This window comes from Polyodon spathula, chromosome 13 (genome assembly GCF_017654505.1).
Source record: "Polyodon spathula isolate WHYD16114869_AA chromosome 13, ASM1765450v1, whole genome shotgun sequence".
Taxonomy (NCBI): Eukaryota; Metazoa; Chordata; class Actinopteri; order Acipenseriformes; family Polyodontidae; genus Polyodon; species Polyodon spathula.
In genome coordinates, this window is record NC_054546.1 from 340,368 (window position 1) to 358,214 (window position 17,847).

A 17,847-nucleotide genomic window follows, 5' to 3' on the forward strand; every position below is an offset into this window, starting at 1 on the left:
TGGGTTTTAAGGAATGAGTCCAGAGGTGGAAGGGATCTGGTTTTAAGGAATGAGTTCAGAGGTGGAAAAGACAATATTTTAAGTCTGTACGAGTAAAGTACAAATGTGATTTAAAAAAAAGAAAAAAAAAATCATTATGGCAGTGAAGTGAATTGAACCCGGAACCCTGCTACCCGGAAGAGCTTTGTGAAACGAGTCTGGTCAGCGTTTCTTTACAAACATGCATCGACCAAAAAGTAAGTGATAAATATAATATTTAAACGCTATGGTAATACCAGTACGAGGTAAGAACATGTTACATTGCAGCAATACAAAACGGCTGCTGCGGATAACGTTGTGCATGTCAAATAAATAACACATATTGGATTAATGCTTGAGAAAAGACCACTAGATTGCATGTGAACCGCGGATACATAATAGTAATTTATTTTGCACATCCTCAAACTCGAGCGCCTTCCACTCCCGGCGCGCATGCGCAGAACCACACCGGCGTCTCCTCTCACACGCCATGGAGTCTTACGACATCATCGCAAACCAGCCGGTTGTTATCGATAACGTAAGTAATACTAAAAAAAAGACCTTGAATTAACTATTAAAATACAAGGTTGGTGAACTGCGCGAATCATTTATACTTGATTTATATATCGTTTTGATTTTATTGAGAGAGCCTCTACGGTCTATTGTTGCGGCTGCATAATAATATAACCGGCCTCTCCTGTCAACATCACAGCAGCCGAGCTGTCACGAAACAGAGATACTGCTAACTGTGCGCTCATATATCCATTTACAAAAAGGTGATCAGAGCTACTGCTAACTGTGCGCTCATATATCCATTTACAAAAAGGTGATCAGAGCTACTGCTAACTGTGCGCTCATATATCCATTTACAAAAAGGTGATCAGAGCTACTGCTAACTGTGCGCTCATATATCCATTTACAAAAAGGTGATCAGAGCTACTGCTAACTGTGCGCTCATATATCCATTTACAAAAAGGTGATCAGAGCTACTGCTAACTGTGCGCTCATATATCCATTTACAAAAAGGTGATCAGAGCTACTGCTAACTGTGCGCTCATATATCCATTTACAAAAAGGTGATCAGAGCTACTGCTAACTGTGCGCTCATATATCCATTTACAAAAAAGTGATCAGAGCTACTGCTAACTGTGCGCTCATATATCCATTTACAAAAAGGTGATCAGAGCTACTGCTAACTGTGCGCTCATATATCCATTTACAAAAAGGTGATCAGAGCTACTGCTAACTGTGCGCTCATATATCCATTTACAAAAAGGTGATCAGAGCTACTGCTAACTGTGCGCTCATATATCCATTTACACAAAGGTGATCAGAGATACTGCTAACTGTGCGCTCATATATCCAAGGAATAGGGTTGTACAATGCATTTGTTTTCTGTATCAATAATGTCAATTTATTAAGGCCTTGTATATGAAAGAATAGAGACGCCGCGGGGATAGACAGCCCCGTGTAGATTGTAATTGGATAGATGCGGTGTCACTCTAGTACAAAAAAGGGGCGGGGTTTACATTTTCTGGCTGGACTGTCCTCTTGCGGTGTGGTTTTGGTGAAGTCTCTGTGGTTTTAAACACATAGCCCACTTGACGTGTTTGTACATTTAATTTATTATGAAATGTAAAATGCATTTCCTGGCTGCTTGTACATTTGATTTATTATGAAATGTAAAATGCATTTCCTGGCTTTCTCATGGTTGACCCCATTTAACTTTCTTATGGTCATTTTAAAAAGGACGCATCATTTGATTCTTTCTTTTAGCCTTGCATTCTTGTGTTATTCTCTTATCTGTAAACATGCTTTGATTTCAGGGGTCTGGTGTCATAAAGGCTGGTTTTGCAGGGGACCAGATTCCAAAGTACTGCTTTCCAAATTAGTAAGTACAGCACAAATACAATATAGTGCTGTGTGCACATTATTACCAGAGCTCCTCATGCAGCCATATATGTTTCCTCAGGCCTTTGCAGAGGCTTAAATGTGACTGTCTTTGCTTATGAGATATTACTCTTATGAATACAGATATGTACTTTGTTTACTTAGGTTTCTATTAGAATAATAACTAATCCATTGTTCAGTGTGTGTGCAGTGCTAACTGCCAGATCTAAATATAACTGAACTCATTTCAACATATCCCCTTCGGCCCCGGTTTTTGAAATTTCATTTGTAGACATTTGAAACAGTTTTTGTGAACTCTGCGGGTTTTGAGAAGTTGCCTTGCCAAATTGAAAAAAAAAAAAACCCAAAAAACTCTGTATTAACCATCCTGGAAGCTGTTTAGATTGCAGGCTTGGGATCATTAAAACATATTTCTTCTTAAGAAAATACCCACCTGAGATACAGCTTCACATTTCTAGTTTCTGTATTTGTTAATATGTACAGTAAGTGAATACATCATTCACATATATGGAGGGGAAGCCTGCTGCTTCTGCCTATATTTATATATGAGGAACTGAGACAATGGGGTTCGGTTTTCAAGCAAAGTGTTGACCAGTCAGCACAGCTTGAATGTGAAGCTAACACCTTGATCCTTTACTGCAGAGGCTCCCAAACGTTTTTCCTGCACGACCCCATTTTGAGACTTAAAAATGTTCGTGACCCCAGAAAACAAAGCAACCAAAAAAACACATAGCAACCAAAAAACAGAGCAACACATGACTACGTTATTTAATGCACTCACCAAGTGTAATGTGACACGTGGGCTTCCATGTTGTGACACAGCTTCTGGAAATCTGGCAGTGTGGTTGAAACTGCACATCTAATGTTTGATGTTACATCCACAGTGGTTTGATATCGAGACTTGATGCGCACAAGTGCGGAGAGTCCAGCTTCACACAAATAAGTGCTGGCAATGGCACTATCACTTTTAAGGTGCCTGTTGAGAGTGCAAGATATTCACTGTTGACTCTGAACTCCAGGGGAGAAAGTCGGGCATATGTTCCTTGCAAGAGTCGATCACAGGACATGTCAATTAGCTGTTTGATTTCAACTGCGGGCAAATCCATAGCATCAGGTATGCACTGAAAGGGGTTTTGCACCCAGTCATACTTTGTCATGTCTAAGTCGGGGGGAAAAGGGACGCATACTGTGCCTCCAGCTGGCTGAGATGCTTAGCCATGACCTGTGTAGGAGGCTGAATAATTTCATTGTCAGCCAGGAACTTGCAAAGCTGTGGGGAGGATTCATAGTTTGACTTCAATTATTCTTCCAGAAAGCTATTTTATTCACGAATGCTGTGATTCGCTCACTCAGCTGAAAGATGTCAATGTTCTTTCCTTCTCTTCAGTGTTGTTGGAGAGAGGTGTGGCTCTGAGTTTGTTCACCTCAGTTTCCCCACACATTATTCTCACCATGTCGACTGCAACGGGCAGAATGAAAGTCTCTCAGTTACGTATCAAAGCGAGGGTGGAATGAGGGGTCTTTCAGTGACGTGCATTTGAGACTAACGAGTGGGAGGACCATATTTGGTAAGGGAGTTACTTGATTGGTGGAGATCATTAGAGCCTTGCAGATTGGCTGTCACTCTGCGCTGTGAGGGTGCTACATGGAGGAGAGATAGCGAGTGAAGTGCAGTGTGCAGGAGAGATACAGAGTGATGTGCGGTGTGCAGGAGAGATACAGAGTGATGTGCGGTGTGCAGGAGAGATACCCAGTGATGTGCGGTGTGCAGGAGAGATACCCAGTGATGTGCGGTGTGCAGGAGAGATACAGAGTGATGTGCGGTGTGCAGGAGAGATACAGAGTGATGTGCGGTGTGCAGGAGAGATACAGAGTGATGTGCGGTGTGCAGGAGAGATACAGAGTGATGTGCGGTGTGCAGGAGAGATACAGAGTGATGTGCGGTGTGCAGGAGAGATACAGAGTGATGTGCGGTGTGCAGGAGAGATACCCAGTGATGTGCGGTGTGCAGGAGAGATACAGAGTGATGTGCGGTGTGCAGGAGAGATACAGAGTGATGTGCGGTGTGCAGGAGAGATACCCAGTGATGTGCGGTGTGCAGGAGAGATACCCAGTGATGTGCGGTGTGCAGGAGAGATACAGAGTGATGTGCGGTGTGCAGGAGAGATACAGAGTGATGTGCGGTGTGCAGGAGAGATACAGAGTGATGTGCGGTGTGCAGGAGAGATACAGAGTGATGTGCGGTGTGCAGGAGAGATACAGAGTGATGTGCGGTGTGCAGGAGAGATACAGAGTGATGTGCGGTGTGCAGGAGAGATACCCAGTGATGTGCGGTGTGCAGGAGAGATACCCAGTGATGTGCGGTGTGCAGGAGAGATACAGAGTGATGTGCGGTGTGCAGGAGAGATACAGAGTGATGTGCGGTGTGCAGGAGAGATACCCAGTGATGTGCGGTGCAGGAGAGCAGGAGAGATACCCAGTGATGTGCGGTGTGCAGGAGAGATACCCAGTGATGTGCGGTGTGCAGGAGAGATACAGAGTGATGTGCGGTGTGCAGGAGAGATACCCAGTGATGTGCGGTGTGCAGGAGAGATACCCAGTGATGTGCGGTGTGCAGGAGAGATACAGAGTGATGTGCGGTGTGCAGGAGAGATACAGAGTGATGTGCGGTGTGCAGGAGAGATACCCAGTGATGTGCGGTGTGCAGGAGAGATACCCAGTGATGTGCGGTGTGCAGGAGAGATACAGAGTGATGTGCGGTGTGCAGGAGAGATACCCAGTGATGTGCGGTGTGCAGGAGAGATACCCAGTGATGTGCGGTGTGCAGGAGAGATACCCAGTGATGTGCGGTGTGCAGGAGAGATACCCAGTGATGTGCGGTGTGCAGGAGAGATACAGAGTGATGTGCGGTGTGCAGGAGAGATACAGAGTGATGTGCGGTGTGCAGGAGAGATACCCAGTGATGTGCGGTGTGCAGGAGAGATACAGAGTGATGTGCGGTGTGCAGGAGAGATACAGAGTGATGTGCGGTGTGCAGGAGAGATACCCAGTGATGTGCGGTGTGCAGGAGAGATACCCAGTGATGTGCGGTGTGCAGGAGAGATACCCAGTGATGTGCGGTGTGCAGGAGAGATACAGAGTGATGTGCGGTGTGCAGGAGAGATACCCAGTGATGTGCGGTGTGCAGGAGAGATACCCAGTGATGTGCGGTGTGCAGGAGAGATACAGAGTGATGTGCGGTGTGCAGGAGAGATACAGAGTGATGTGCGGTGTGCAGGAGAGATACAGAGTGATGTGCGGTGTGCAGGAGAGATACCCAGTGATGTGCGGTGTGCAGGAGAGATACCCAGTGATGTGCGGTGTGCAGGAGAGATACAGAGTGATGTGCGGTGTGCAGGAGAGATACCCAGTGATGTGCGGTGTGCAGGAGAGATACAGAGTGATGTGCGGTGTGCAGGAGAGATACCCAGTGATGTGCGGTGTGCAGGAGAGATACCCAGTGATGTGCGGTGTGCAGGAGAGATACAGAGTGATGTGCGGTGTGCAGGAGAGATACCCAGTGATGTGCGGTGTGCAGGAGAGATACCCAGTGATGTGCGGTGTGCAGGAGAGATACACAGTGATGTGCGGTGTGCAGGAGAGATACACAGTGATGTGCGGTGTGCAGGAGAGATACCCAGTGATGTGCGGTGTGCAGGAGAGATACAGAGTGATGTGCGGTGTGCAGGAGAGATACCCAGTGATGTGCGGTGTGCAGGAGAGATACAGAGTGATGTGCGGTGTGCAGGAGAGATACAGAGTGATGTGCGGTGTGCAGGAGAGATACAGAGTGATGTGCGGTGTGCAGGAGAGATACAGAGTGATGTGCGGTGTGCAGGAGAGATACAGAGTGATGTGCGGTGTGCAGGAGAGATACAGAGTGATGTGCGGTGTGCAGGAGAGATACAGAGTGATGTGCGGTGTGCAGGAGAGATACACAGTGATGTGCGGTGTGCAGGAGAGATACAGAGTGATGTGCGGTGTGCAGGAGAGATACACAGTGATGTGCGGTGTGCAGGAGAGATACCCAGTGATGTGCGGTGTGCAGGAGAGATACCCAGTGATGTGCGGTGTGCAGGAGAGATGATGTGCGGTGTGCAGGAGAGATACACAGTGATGTGCGGTGTGCAGGAGAGATACAGAGTGATGTGCGGTGTGCAGGAGAGATACAGAGTGATGTGCGGTGTGCAGGAGAGATACAGAGTGATGTGCGGTGTGCAGGAGAGATACCCAGTGATGTGCGGTGTGCAGGAGAGATACCCAGTGATGTGCGGTGTGCAGGAGAGATACACAGTGATGTGCGGTGTGCAGGAGAGATACCCAGTGATGTGCGGTGTGCAGGAGAGATACCCAGTGATGTGCGGTGTGCAGGAGAGATACCCAGTGATGTGCGGTGTGCAGGAGAGATACCCAGAGTGATGTGCGGTGTGCAGGAGAGATACCCAGTGATGTGCGGTGTGCAGGAGAGATACAGAGTGATGTGCGGTGTGCAGGAGAGATACCCAGTGATGTGCGGTGTGCAGGAGAGATACAGAGTGATGTGCGGTGTGCAGGAGAGATACCCAGTGATGTGCGGTGTGCAGGAGAGATACCCAGTGATGTGCGGTGTGCAGGAGAGATACCCAGTGATGTGCGGTGTGCAGGAGAGATACAGAGTGATGTGCGGTGTGCAGGAGAGATACAGAGTGATGTGCGGTGTGCAGGAGAGATACCCAGTGATGTGCGGTGTGCAGGAGAGATACAGAGTGATGTGCGGTGTGCAGGAGAGATACAGAGTGATGTGCGGTGTGCAGGAGAGATACCCAGTGATGTGCGGTGTGCAGGAGAGATACAGAGTGATGTGCGGTGTGCAGGAGAGATACCCAGTGATGTGCGGTGTGCAGGAGAGATACCCAGTGATGTGCGGTGTGCAGGAGAGATACAGAGTGATGTGCGGTGTGCAGGAGAGATACAGAGTGATGTGCGGTGTGCAGGAGAGATACAGAGTGATGTGCGGTGTGCAGGAGAGATACAGAGTGATGTGCGGTGTGCAGGAGAGATACCCAGTGATGTGCGGTGTGCAGGAGAGATACAGAGTGATGTGCGGTGTGCAGGAGAGATACCCAGTGATGTGCGGTGTGCAGGAGAGATACCCAGTGATGTGCGGTGTGCAGGAGAGATACCCAGTGATGTGCGGTGTGCAAGCAGGAGAGATACCGCGGTGGCTTCTCACACAATTTGGGAACCCCTGCTTTGCTGTAATAACAAGGGCAACGACGTTGTTATCTCTGGTCTATAAAACAACAGGGTTTATGCACCATGTAGCTCAATCCAGTGGTTTATTTCTTTTATTCAGAGCTGTTACCTTCACTTTGTAATCTTCCTCTCTCTTTCAGTGTTGGACGGCCAAAGCATGTGCGTGTCATGGCAGGTGCCCTGGAAGGGGATCTTTTTATTGGTCCGAAGGCCGAGGTAAGAACAGTGATCTGAAGCACCGTACAGAGACGGGTGTTTTGCAGCTGCTCCTTTCAAACTTTCTGAAAAAAATGTTTAAACAAAAACCTCAGGTCTGGGGTGCAGTCACTCATAGGAGCAGACGAACGCGTAGTTCAGTAGAAAATGTACATCTATACAGGAATATGTAACATTCCTAATGTTGCAGTTATAATGTATACTGTCCTTCATGGATTAGGATCATCCTCTCTCCAAGAACTACTAACGCTGTATATTCCTGTTCGTTCTTTGAGATTAGAAAATGCAGAACTCTTAGTTGTTCCAAAATATCATCTTTAATCAACTGGAGCCAGATTGATTTGCTGGTGTGCTCCTCGCCTGTGGAACTGTATTCATGTTGACTTAGGGAGGGTGAAACATCGGATTCTTTTAAGTCTCAATTGAGAACATGCTCTTTTAATGTGCTTTTATGTAAATGGTTGTAGCTGGAGTATATAGTACATATCTTGTTGTGTTTTTAACTTTGGACAGCACTCTGGGATGCCATGGCGTGATGGCGCTATATACAAATGCATTTGTATTGCATGGTATTGTATAAAGTCACAGCTTTTTAATAATCTGGATACACTGCCCTGTTTGAGATTACCTTATTTTGGATAATGCTGAAACAGATCCTGTCTGCATGTTAAATTCAGTGGCACTTGTGAAAGACACAACAAGGGAGCAGGGCCTCTGGAAAGAAGGGTCTTCTTTCTAAAAGGGGCTGACCTATTAAATATCCAGCTCTGCAAAGATTCAAGCAAAGCCTTTTGAAAGCCACTGTTCTTTGTGTTACCAGTAGCATGTCTTGCATTGTATAATACTGGAAAGTGTAACCTTACCAGAAACAGCTTCTGCAGTTTTCCACTTTAGATTTGACAGGTGACAGTTTTAGATGCCAATACCTGCCTGTAACAGGGAGAGATCTGTGCTGACTCTGCTGGCTTGTTCACAGGGCTGCAGGAAGAGGGCGGCAGTCGTCCAGCAACCGCCTGTGAGTCATGGCAGTGACACGGGGAGGTGGGAAAGTGGGTGTGTGGACTTTCCCCCTCTCTGAATGGCTGAGAGGCGTGTCTTGGGAGATTGTTAGCCCTATAAATTAACGCTCTGTTGTTTCCTCAGATCTGCCCTGTTAAACGCGCCGAGAGTGCGGACGCGCTGGTCAACGACCGAGAACCAGTGGGAGAGAAAGAAACGGAGGTGCAGAGCAAGATATTGAGGGCGGGGAACCCTTGGGCAGACCCCTGATGAGTATATCAGAGCAGGCTAGTGAGCCGGCAGTGTAGGACGGTGATCCGGGTCGCGCGGGTAGTGGCGACCGGGATATCGCTGCAAAGTGCAGCACCTTTTCTTTGTAGTTTTTGTTACTGTTTTATTTTCCCTGTTTCTTTGTGCCTTCTGTTTTGAATTATTGTTTCGAAGCACCTGCAAGGGCGCCGGTATTGTGTACAATCGCTTGGTATGCCCATGATTCTGTTTACCATCGTTGGTAAATCAGACCACGGACCCACAGCGCCATCTGCAGGACTAAAGAAAAACCAGCACCCTGAAATAAAACTGGGCATTTGTGCGGTGTTGCCAAATTCACCTGTCTGTCTCCTGTGTCAGTGAATTACCCACCACCCTTCCACACTGCACTAACCTTTTGTAACCATATCTCTTCTCAGGAGCACAGGGGCTTGCTAACAATCCGTTACCCAATGGAGCATGGCATAGTGAAGGACTGGAATGATATGGAGCGCATCTGGCAGTATGTTTATTCTAAGGACCAGCTTCAGACTTTCTCTGAAGAGGTAACACATTTCTATTGGATTTCGTAGTTAAGAGTCAAACCAAGCCTGTGTGTCAGAATTTAATATACTGGGGATATTTCCTACCAGTGTGATGATGAAGCTACTCAGCCCTGTACATTTCCCAGTTTGAGACCAGTTGAATGGTTTAATAGATTATATAGAGTCAATAAAAATTGAAGTACTCCACAAAACCAAACTTTTTTTTGGTAATTGATCACAACTTCTGATCAGCTTTACAATGTTGCAGTTTACTTGTTAATATATTTTTGGGTACAGCATCTACGGAGGGGGCTATATGTCACAGGCCCCCTGTTGATTAGAAAGGGGTTATGAGTCACAGGCCAGCTGTTGATTAGAAAGGGGTTATGGGTCACAGGCCCCTGTTGATTAGAAAGGGTCTATGAGTCACAGGCCAGCTGTTGATTAGAAAGGGGCTATGAGTCACAGGCCAGCTGTTGATTAGAAAGGGGCTATGAGTCACAGGCCAGCTGTTGATTAGAAAGGGGCTATGAGTCACAGACCCCCTGTTGATTAGAAAGGGGCTATGAGTCACAGGTCCCCTGTTGATTAGAAAGGGGCTATGAGTCACAGGCCCCTGTTGTGTGGTTTCATCCTGTTTTTTTATTTCTATTTCCCAGCACCCAGTGCTGCTGACAGAAGCCCCCCTAAATCCACGGAAGAATCGTGAACGGGCTGCAGAGGTCTTCTTTGAAACCTTCAATGTTCCCGCGCTCTTCATCTCAATGCAGGCAGTGCTCAGTCTGTACGTTTTCACTTGTCTTTACCTTTGTTTCACTGCTCCCAGATACTCCTCTGAGGGATATAGTGGAGTAGGGTCTGAGCTGCCTGTCCAGTTGGGATTCTGAGGACCTTTATTATCACAGGAGTTCCCTGAAGATTGATGGGAGGTAATCCTTTACAATGAACTCCCTGTCTCCTGTAGGTACGCCACTGGCCGGACGACAGGGGTGGTCCTGGACTCGGGGGACGGTGTGACCCACGCAGTGCCCATTTATGAGGGCTTTGCCATGCCCCACTCCATCATGAGGATCGATATCGCCGGGCGCGATGTCTCCCGCTACCTGCGTCTCTACCTGCGCAAGGAGGGCTACGACTTCCACACCTCCTCTGAGTTTGAGATTGTAAAAACCATCAAAGAGGTACGTGGCGATTATTTGATAGCAGACACATTGCCACTCATGGAGGAGCTGTTTAGCTTGTTGGTATGGTTGACAGGTATGTGGAATGTGAACACAGAGGACTTTGCATCTAGAACATCAATCAGGTACCAGGAACCGGACGATCATAGACGGACCAAACATTTTCTTATGTTCTCATATTTAACGTGTATTACACAGCAGATTTTGCAGTTCATGGTTGGCTGTGAGGAATAAGAGAAGTGAATCCTTCAAGGTTGTCTGGAGAATAACAAGTTATTTCTTGATTTCTGTTCTGTTTTCCAGCGTGCCTGTTTCCTCTCCATCAACCCCCAGAAGGATGAAGCGTTGGACACAGAGAAAGTGCAGTATACACTGCCAGACGGCAGCACCATTGAGGTACGATCAAACCCGGAGAGCGCTGGGGATTTTAAAACTGCGTGACTAACCCTGTATGTGAAATCCTGATACAGCTGAAATCAATGGAAATATATGAAAAAAAAGCCTTTTTGCATTTTATTTCTGAAAGGAATACAGCAAAACAAGAAACGACTCGTAACAATAACATAACTGCATCATTTCTGTGACTAGAGGTATACTGTTACTGTTGTTGTATTCATCACAGGCAATCTGTTTTCTCCATAGCACATACTTCAAGACGCTATCCTGCGGCATGCCCGTGAACCAATGTGTGTCTACTGATCCTGCAGTTCCACAGTTCAGAGCAGTGTGTCCACTGATCCTGCAGTTTCACAGTTCAGAGCAGTGTGTCCACTGATCCTGCAGTTCCACAGTTCAGAGCAGTGTGTCCACTGATCCTGCAGTTTCACAGTTCAGAGCAGTGTGTCCACTGATCCTGCAGTTCCACAGTTCAGAGCAGTGTGTCCACTGATCCTGCAGTTTCACAGTTCAGAGCAGTGTGTCCACTGATCCTGCAGTTTCACAGTTCAGAGCAGTGTGTCCACTGATCCTGCAGTTCCACAGTTCAGAGCAGTGTGTCCACTGATCCTGCAGTTCCACAGTTCAGAGCAGTGTGTCCACTGATCCTGCAGTTCCACAGTTCAGAGCAGTGTGTCCACTGATCCTGCAGTTCCACAGTTCAGAGCAGTGTGTCCACTGATCCTGCAGTTCCACAGTTCAGAGCAGTGTGTCTGCTGATCCTGCAGTTTCACAGTTCAGAGCAGTGTGTCCACTGATCCTGCAGTTCCACAGTTCAGAGCAGTGTGTCCACTGATCCTGCAGTTCCACAGTTCAGAGCAGTGTTTTTCTGCTGATCCTGCAGTTCCACAGTTCAGAGCAGTGTGTCCGCTGATCCTGCAGTTTCACAGTTCAGAGCAGTGTGTCCACTGATCCTGCAGTTCCACAGTTCAGAGCAGTGTGTGTCTGCTGATCCTGCAGTTCCACAGTTCAGAGCAGTGTTTGTCTGCTGATCCTGCAGTTCCACAGTTCAGAGCAGTGTTTTTCTGCTGATTCTGCAGTTCCACAGTTCTGTGTCTTTTGGGTTGTGCTTGCAGATCGGCCCGGCCCGGTTCCGTGCCCCTGAGCTGCTGTTCAGACCAGACCTGGTGGGAGAGGAGTGTGAGGGCATCCATGAGGTGCTGGTCTTTGCCATCCAGAAATCTGACCTGGACCTGCGGAGAACACTCTTCTCAAACATTGTACTGTCAGGGGGCTCCACGCTGTTCAGGGGTGAGGCTGCACACACACCCCCACAAACACACACGAGACAGCACAATGAAAGTGAAGGGTGTGTCTGCTGGGCTTGGGTCACTGCATGCAGAGTTCATCAAACATAAACATTTCTGCTTGAACTTCAGCAGTTAGGTGAAACATACTAGCGCATGTGCTGTGTGGTTTTGATTGAAACAGCTGTTGTCTGCTATGTTGTGACTGTTCTTCTGACATGCTGGTTATCGATTTAATGAAAATGATTTTAGGTTAAATTCCACCCGTGATTTTTACCTGTGTTACCACTAGATGGTGCTACTGTTCTATCATTTATTTTAAAGCATAGTTGATATATGTTATCTATCGTGACACAGAGTAGATGTCCCTGTTGCATCAGCTCATTTACACTTAACTCTTGAAATGTAAACACTTAACACTTCAGTTATTACATGTGGTATTAATATTGCTGGATTTGTTTTTGTTTAGGATTTGGAGATCGACTGTTGAGTGAAGTGAAGAAGCTGGCTCCAAAAGATGTAAAAATTAAAGTAAGTTCAAATCAACCTATGTATAAACCGGACAGTGACATAGTTATCCACAGTAAGAAACTGTGAAATCCTCTTCTTGCCTTGACTTTGGGTTTTCTTTTTTCCAGATCTCTGCTCCTCAGGAGAGGTTATATTCTACCTGGATTGGGTGAGTTTAATAGAGTCATTCGTTGTATTCCCAGTTGTTCCTCCGAGGGTACAGCTATGTGAGAAACTAAAGACTACTTTTCAACATCATTGATTCTGGGACCTCATGGCTACTCACTGCTGCACAAATCACTCCCCTGTCAGTGGAGAACATGGAGCAGCCTGTCCCTAAGAAAGTGTGTTGCTATGTATACAAGATTTCAAAGTGTATAGAGTAAACATATAGGGGGTTATTTTCAAAGCAGATCTGCTGGAAGATAGCACTGTACTCCATTATTTGCCCTGTTTTTTCTGCCCCTCTGTTTTTCCCACTTTTAAAGCTGCAGAAAGCACGGCGGGAATCTATCCACTAGTTTGGCTCATTAGTTATTCAGAGTTTATTTTCCAAAGACCAAAGTGGGATAATTTATCTGCCGTATAAAAACAGTGACAGCACTTCAGATCCGTTCACCCTGGCTTTCAACATGGCTCCTGTGTTAGCAGCAGGTGATGGTATCATTGAGGAATGGTAGTACACTGCCAATAAACTACACTGCAGATATAGAAAAGTGATTCTTTTTAACGCATTCATTCAAACTAAAGAGCTAAAACAGGTGCTTTTGAATGTCATCTGCATTCCACATGCTTCTTAGTTTATATACTGATAACAATGTATATGCCAGACGTATGTAGCCTGCATGACAGTATTGCAGTCATTTTTACAAACCAAGAATATTAAATTAAGAGCTGCCCAGTATGTTTTCATTGACTTCTAGTTCAGAGAATAAGTAACTATTAACAAACATAAATGTTTTCCACATACCTCACTGTATCATAGGATTTTAACTGTACAGCTCAACCTTCAGTGACTAGACAAGAGCTGGGACAGCAACACAGTCCGCTTTCTAATAAACTGGAATAATGTATCGCTGAACAGAATGAGAGAGTGAGAGAGCGAGAGAGAGAGATATTCATTGAAATCATTTAATATGCAAGTTACAGAACAGCGTATAGCGCCTGTAAATAAATGTTTGGGACTCTCAGAGCCGATGTGAAATGCATATATGTGTATACAGTCTTCCTACATATTATTTTTTTATTTACTGGAGAAGGTAAAATGGAACTTGTTGGTTGTTGGTACAGCTATATAACTAACCATTACTTGAACAAGGTGTCATTTTGTTAGGAGTGAATGAACTTTGCATTGGTAAATGTCAGTGCATTTGCCAGTATATTATGTATGTTTGTTTAATGACAAACTACAAACAATCTGTTAAGTTTACACTGTTGCATTGTACTGCAATTTTACACAAATACACAGATAACAAAATGAGTAAAAAGATTAGAATGTGTGTGTTTGTATTTGAGTTCTGACTCGTTTTGGACAGGTTTCGATTATGCTTGTATATTATTGCTAACACATTTGAAAAGGAATCATTTTTTTGGCGTTTCCACTGAAAATGAAACCCCTTTCCAAAATTGGGCCCTTAAAATGCAAATTGTTGTTCCGTCAATCTGCCTGTTGTTTTTTTAAACTGTGTCTCCCGCAGCGGCTCCATTCTGGCCTCCCTGGACACCTTTAAGAAAATGTGGGTCTCTAAGAAGGAGTACGAAGAAGATGGTGCCAGAGCCATCCACAGGAAAACCTTCTAATGACCACTGGAGGGCGCCGTGGCCTGCTCTGAGCTGATCCACTGCAGTGAGGAGCGCGCTGGTGTGTGTGAGAGGGGCAGGGGAGCTGCAGAGAGGGGAGGGTGAAAATCAAACCAACAAACACACACAGGGTCCATTTTGGTGTAAAACACAAAACCAGTGGCCAGCTCCTCTCCCCCATTCTCATTCCCTGTCCTGACTGAAGGACTTGCTTCTGGCTCTGCGTCAGCCTTTCCAGCCCCTTCAAGGTCTTGTTACTGTTGCTGTTTTTATTGTGTCTTTGGTGCTGAGCTCAGCAGCGGGAGACAGGAATGAGTTAGAAGTGTGTGTCTTTGAAGATGCTCTGCTACCAAATTACTGACTTAATTTAACCATTTGTCTTACACCAATGTACCTGTGTGTGTGTGTATGTATATATAGACAGCATACACCCAATGTAGCTGTGTGTGTGTGTGTATATACATATATATATATATATATATGTGAGTGCATGTACGTCTCATATAAAACACTTGGGTATTTAGAATATGTTTTGGTAAAGTCTAGCCATTTTGTTCAGTGATTCTGGACAGATCCCAATGATACGCTATCCTGTATCCACTTGCTTAATAAATGTTAAACTGTAGTATCAGGCTGCAGTGCATTTACTGCTCATCAATTATCATTGGGAGTATTGACCTCTTTGTGTCTGATCTGTATCATGAATATTATTCCTGGAATACAGTATTCACTGTTTTCTACTATACTTTAAGTATTGAATATAAAGATTGTCATTGCATAGCAGTGTGAGTCTTTACCAGCTTTACTCTAATCATAGACACACGTGAATTCTCTCAAGGTATTAAAACCAAGACTGCCATGCCTTCATTCACGTGTTTGTCTCATGCATTGCCATGCCTTCGTTCACGTGTTTGTCTCATGCATTGCCATGCCTTCGTTCACGTGTTTGTCTCATGCATTGCCATGCCTTCGTTCACGTGTTTGTCTCATGCATTGCCATGCCTTCGTTCACATGTTTGTCTCATGCATTGCCATGCCTTCATTCATGTGTTTGTCTCATGCATTGCCATGCCTTCGTTCACGTGTTTGTCTCGTGCATTGCAATGCCTTCATTCACGTGTTTGTCTCGTGCATTGCCATGCCTTCGTTCACGTGTTTGTCTCGTGCATTGTAATGCCTTCGTTCACGTGTTTGTCTCATGCATTGTAATGCCTTCATTCACGTGTTTGTCTCATGCATTGTAATGCCTTCATTCACGTGTTTGTCTCATGCATTGCAATGCCTTCATTCACGTGTTTGTCTCATATATTGTGTAGATCCATGTATAAGCAGTGGTTTTGTTTCTTGTAAGGGTTTTGTTGATTTATCCCCTGTCCAAATCCCTCCCCATGTACTGGAGGCTGGAAACTCAATACACCCAAGCGCCAAAGCTAGGCAAGGCTAATATATCTAGTGCACTGTTTGACAAGGACACTGAGAGCCGTGGGGGTTTCAGAATGTGCACTGCATGTTGACTTATTTATATGCTTTTACTTTTTTTGTAAGCCTCTCTTCTTTAAGTGTAGAGATTAAGAGATACTGTACATTGTTGACCAGCTTTTGAAGTTCTAGGTAAATACATTGGGAAATTGTATGATAAGACAACGCAAGCACTGTCCATAACAAGTAATGGGTTGAACTTCACTTCATATCTGCACTCACATTAGCATGGTTTACTGTACGACAGTAGACAGGGTTTCTGAAGGGAAATGTCTGTGTTTTATAATACTGTCCGGTCTGTAGTGTGTGACCAATAATGGGTCCTGTCTTCTTTAATCTCCTTATCTCTTTCAGTTGTAAGCACAATTTGAGTATTATTTGTGTTATTCCATTGCTGCTTTGTCTTGATTTGCTGACACTAATTCGTTTTTTACTTGGCAATGGACCAATATTGTTTGTTTTTTTCAAAATCCTCTGAAATAAATAAAAGACAAGCTAGGAATGTTTTCTGTGACAAGCCTTGGTATGGGAGTGTCAGATTTAGTTGCATTTTTTATGAGATTTTGAAAGTGTACTTTGGAAGTGTAAGAGGAAAATGATGGGAGTTAGGGGTGCTGCTTTCAGGCACTAATTATTAATGAAATCGATTCTGTATAAGCATACAATGTGTAAAGAACAGCAGCTTGCTGTACAGTCCTACTGTAAGCACGGGACTCACAGCCAGGGCTCTGACTGACAGAACAGAATGTAATCTTCTTACTTTAAAAATAAATAAAAATGTGACCAGTTATTTGTTGTTTTGATTGAATTCTAGAAGATTTGTTGAGAAGAATCAAGCTTACTGAAGAGGAAAATACCCCTTAGTTTACTGTCCAGAAGACATTACATCTTACATAACACTAGCAGACCTGTGCATAAAGACAATTATTGATATGCAACCAAAGAACAGAAATAGTTTAGATAAAGAAACTGAAAGGGATTCATGCGTTCATTTGAAGACAATAAGAGGTGACATGAGTTTAGATGAGGATGTGCAGGTAACAGCCACTGTCCCTGGCAGACAGTATCTATCGTATATGTGTATATATAACGTGTTTATTCAGTGCTGTACCTGTGCTATCCCACACATTGCCTTTCTTATGGGATGTGTTCCAAAGCATTCAGGGAATTCCATTCCCAGCGCCAGGACTTGAAATGAAGCTGAGCACATCCTGCTGTCAGATTACAATGGCCGTGTCCTGTTCTTTTAATTGAATGCATCCTGCCTGCAGTGTCACGCTGAATCAACCTATCGGAGTGGCTGCTTCCACAACCCAGCCTGCAGTACTCAGCATCACCTCCGTATGCATCAATAATAATATATGATTTTTATATAGCGCCTTTTGTAGTGGCCCACCATCACAAAGCACTTTATAAAGGTAGGCTGTGAACTGTGCATTATATGCAGAGTCACTTACTATAGGACATTGATTTAACATCTCATCTGCAGGATGGAGCACAAGGAGGTGAAGTGACTTGCTCAGGGTCCCACACAGTGAGTCAGTCAGTGAGTCTGCCTCCTCATAAGAACTAGACCACACAGCCTTCACTAGTCCTACCAATAAACGGTGCCCATAGCCTGAGGGATCTGTTTAAGCCTGGTGGGGACATTCCTTAATCTCAATTTGATACCAATGTCTCAATATAAATATCTATATAAATATCTCTATATCTATATATATGATTGCCTCCATAATAGCCCCGGCCAGAGGGATACAGAAAAGCACAATTGAATTATGTAAACTCTAAACACAGTACTGGTTTCAAATAAGGTTTTTTTTTACCCTTTTTAATATGAATGTAATAAAATGTTACAGAAGCATGTTTTACTGTGCAAGATACAAAAGCAACCACAATAGAGTCCACATAAATCCCTTATTCATTAATTTAAAATAAATAAAAGGGTTAAGGTTTAAAACACATTTAAAAAAGTATAAAACCAAC

The 17,847-nt window shown here is 44.9% G+C and overlaps 1 protein-coding gene across 2 annotated transcripts; it reads left to right on the forward strand.

Annotated features, from left to right (window-relative positions):
• The first annotated feature begins 480 nt into the window (after window positions 1-480).
• LOC121326096 (alpha-centractin) lies at window positions 481-16,646 on the forward strand. Of its 2 annotated transcripts, XM_041269267.1 has the most exons (12): window positions 542-556; window positions 1,845-1,909; window positions 3,317-3,497; window positions 7,344-7,419; window positions 9,108-9,233; window positions 9,872-9,996; window positions 10,177-10,393; window positions 10,697-10,789; window positions 11,905-12,079; window positions 12,545-12,606; window positions 12,714-12,754; window positions 14,283-16,646. In XM_041269267.1, exons 4-12 carry the CDS (start codon window positions 7,372-7,374, stop codon window positions 14,383-14,385), a joined length of 990 nt encoding a protein of 329 aa, XP_041125201.1. In that variant the 5' UTR covers window positions 542-556; window positions 1,845-1,909; window positions 3,317-3,497; window positions 7,344-7,371; the 3' UTR covers window positions 14,386-16,646. The 2 variants fall into 2 exon arrangements, with proteins under 2 accessions (XP_041125200.1, XP_041125201.1); XM_041269266.1 differs by lacking the exon at window positions 3,317-3,497 and having other exon boundaries at window positions 481-556.
• The last annotated feature ends 1,201 nt before the right edge of the window (window positions 16,647-17,847 follow it).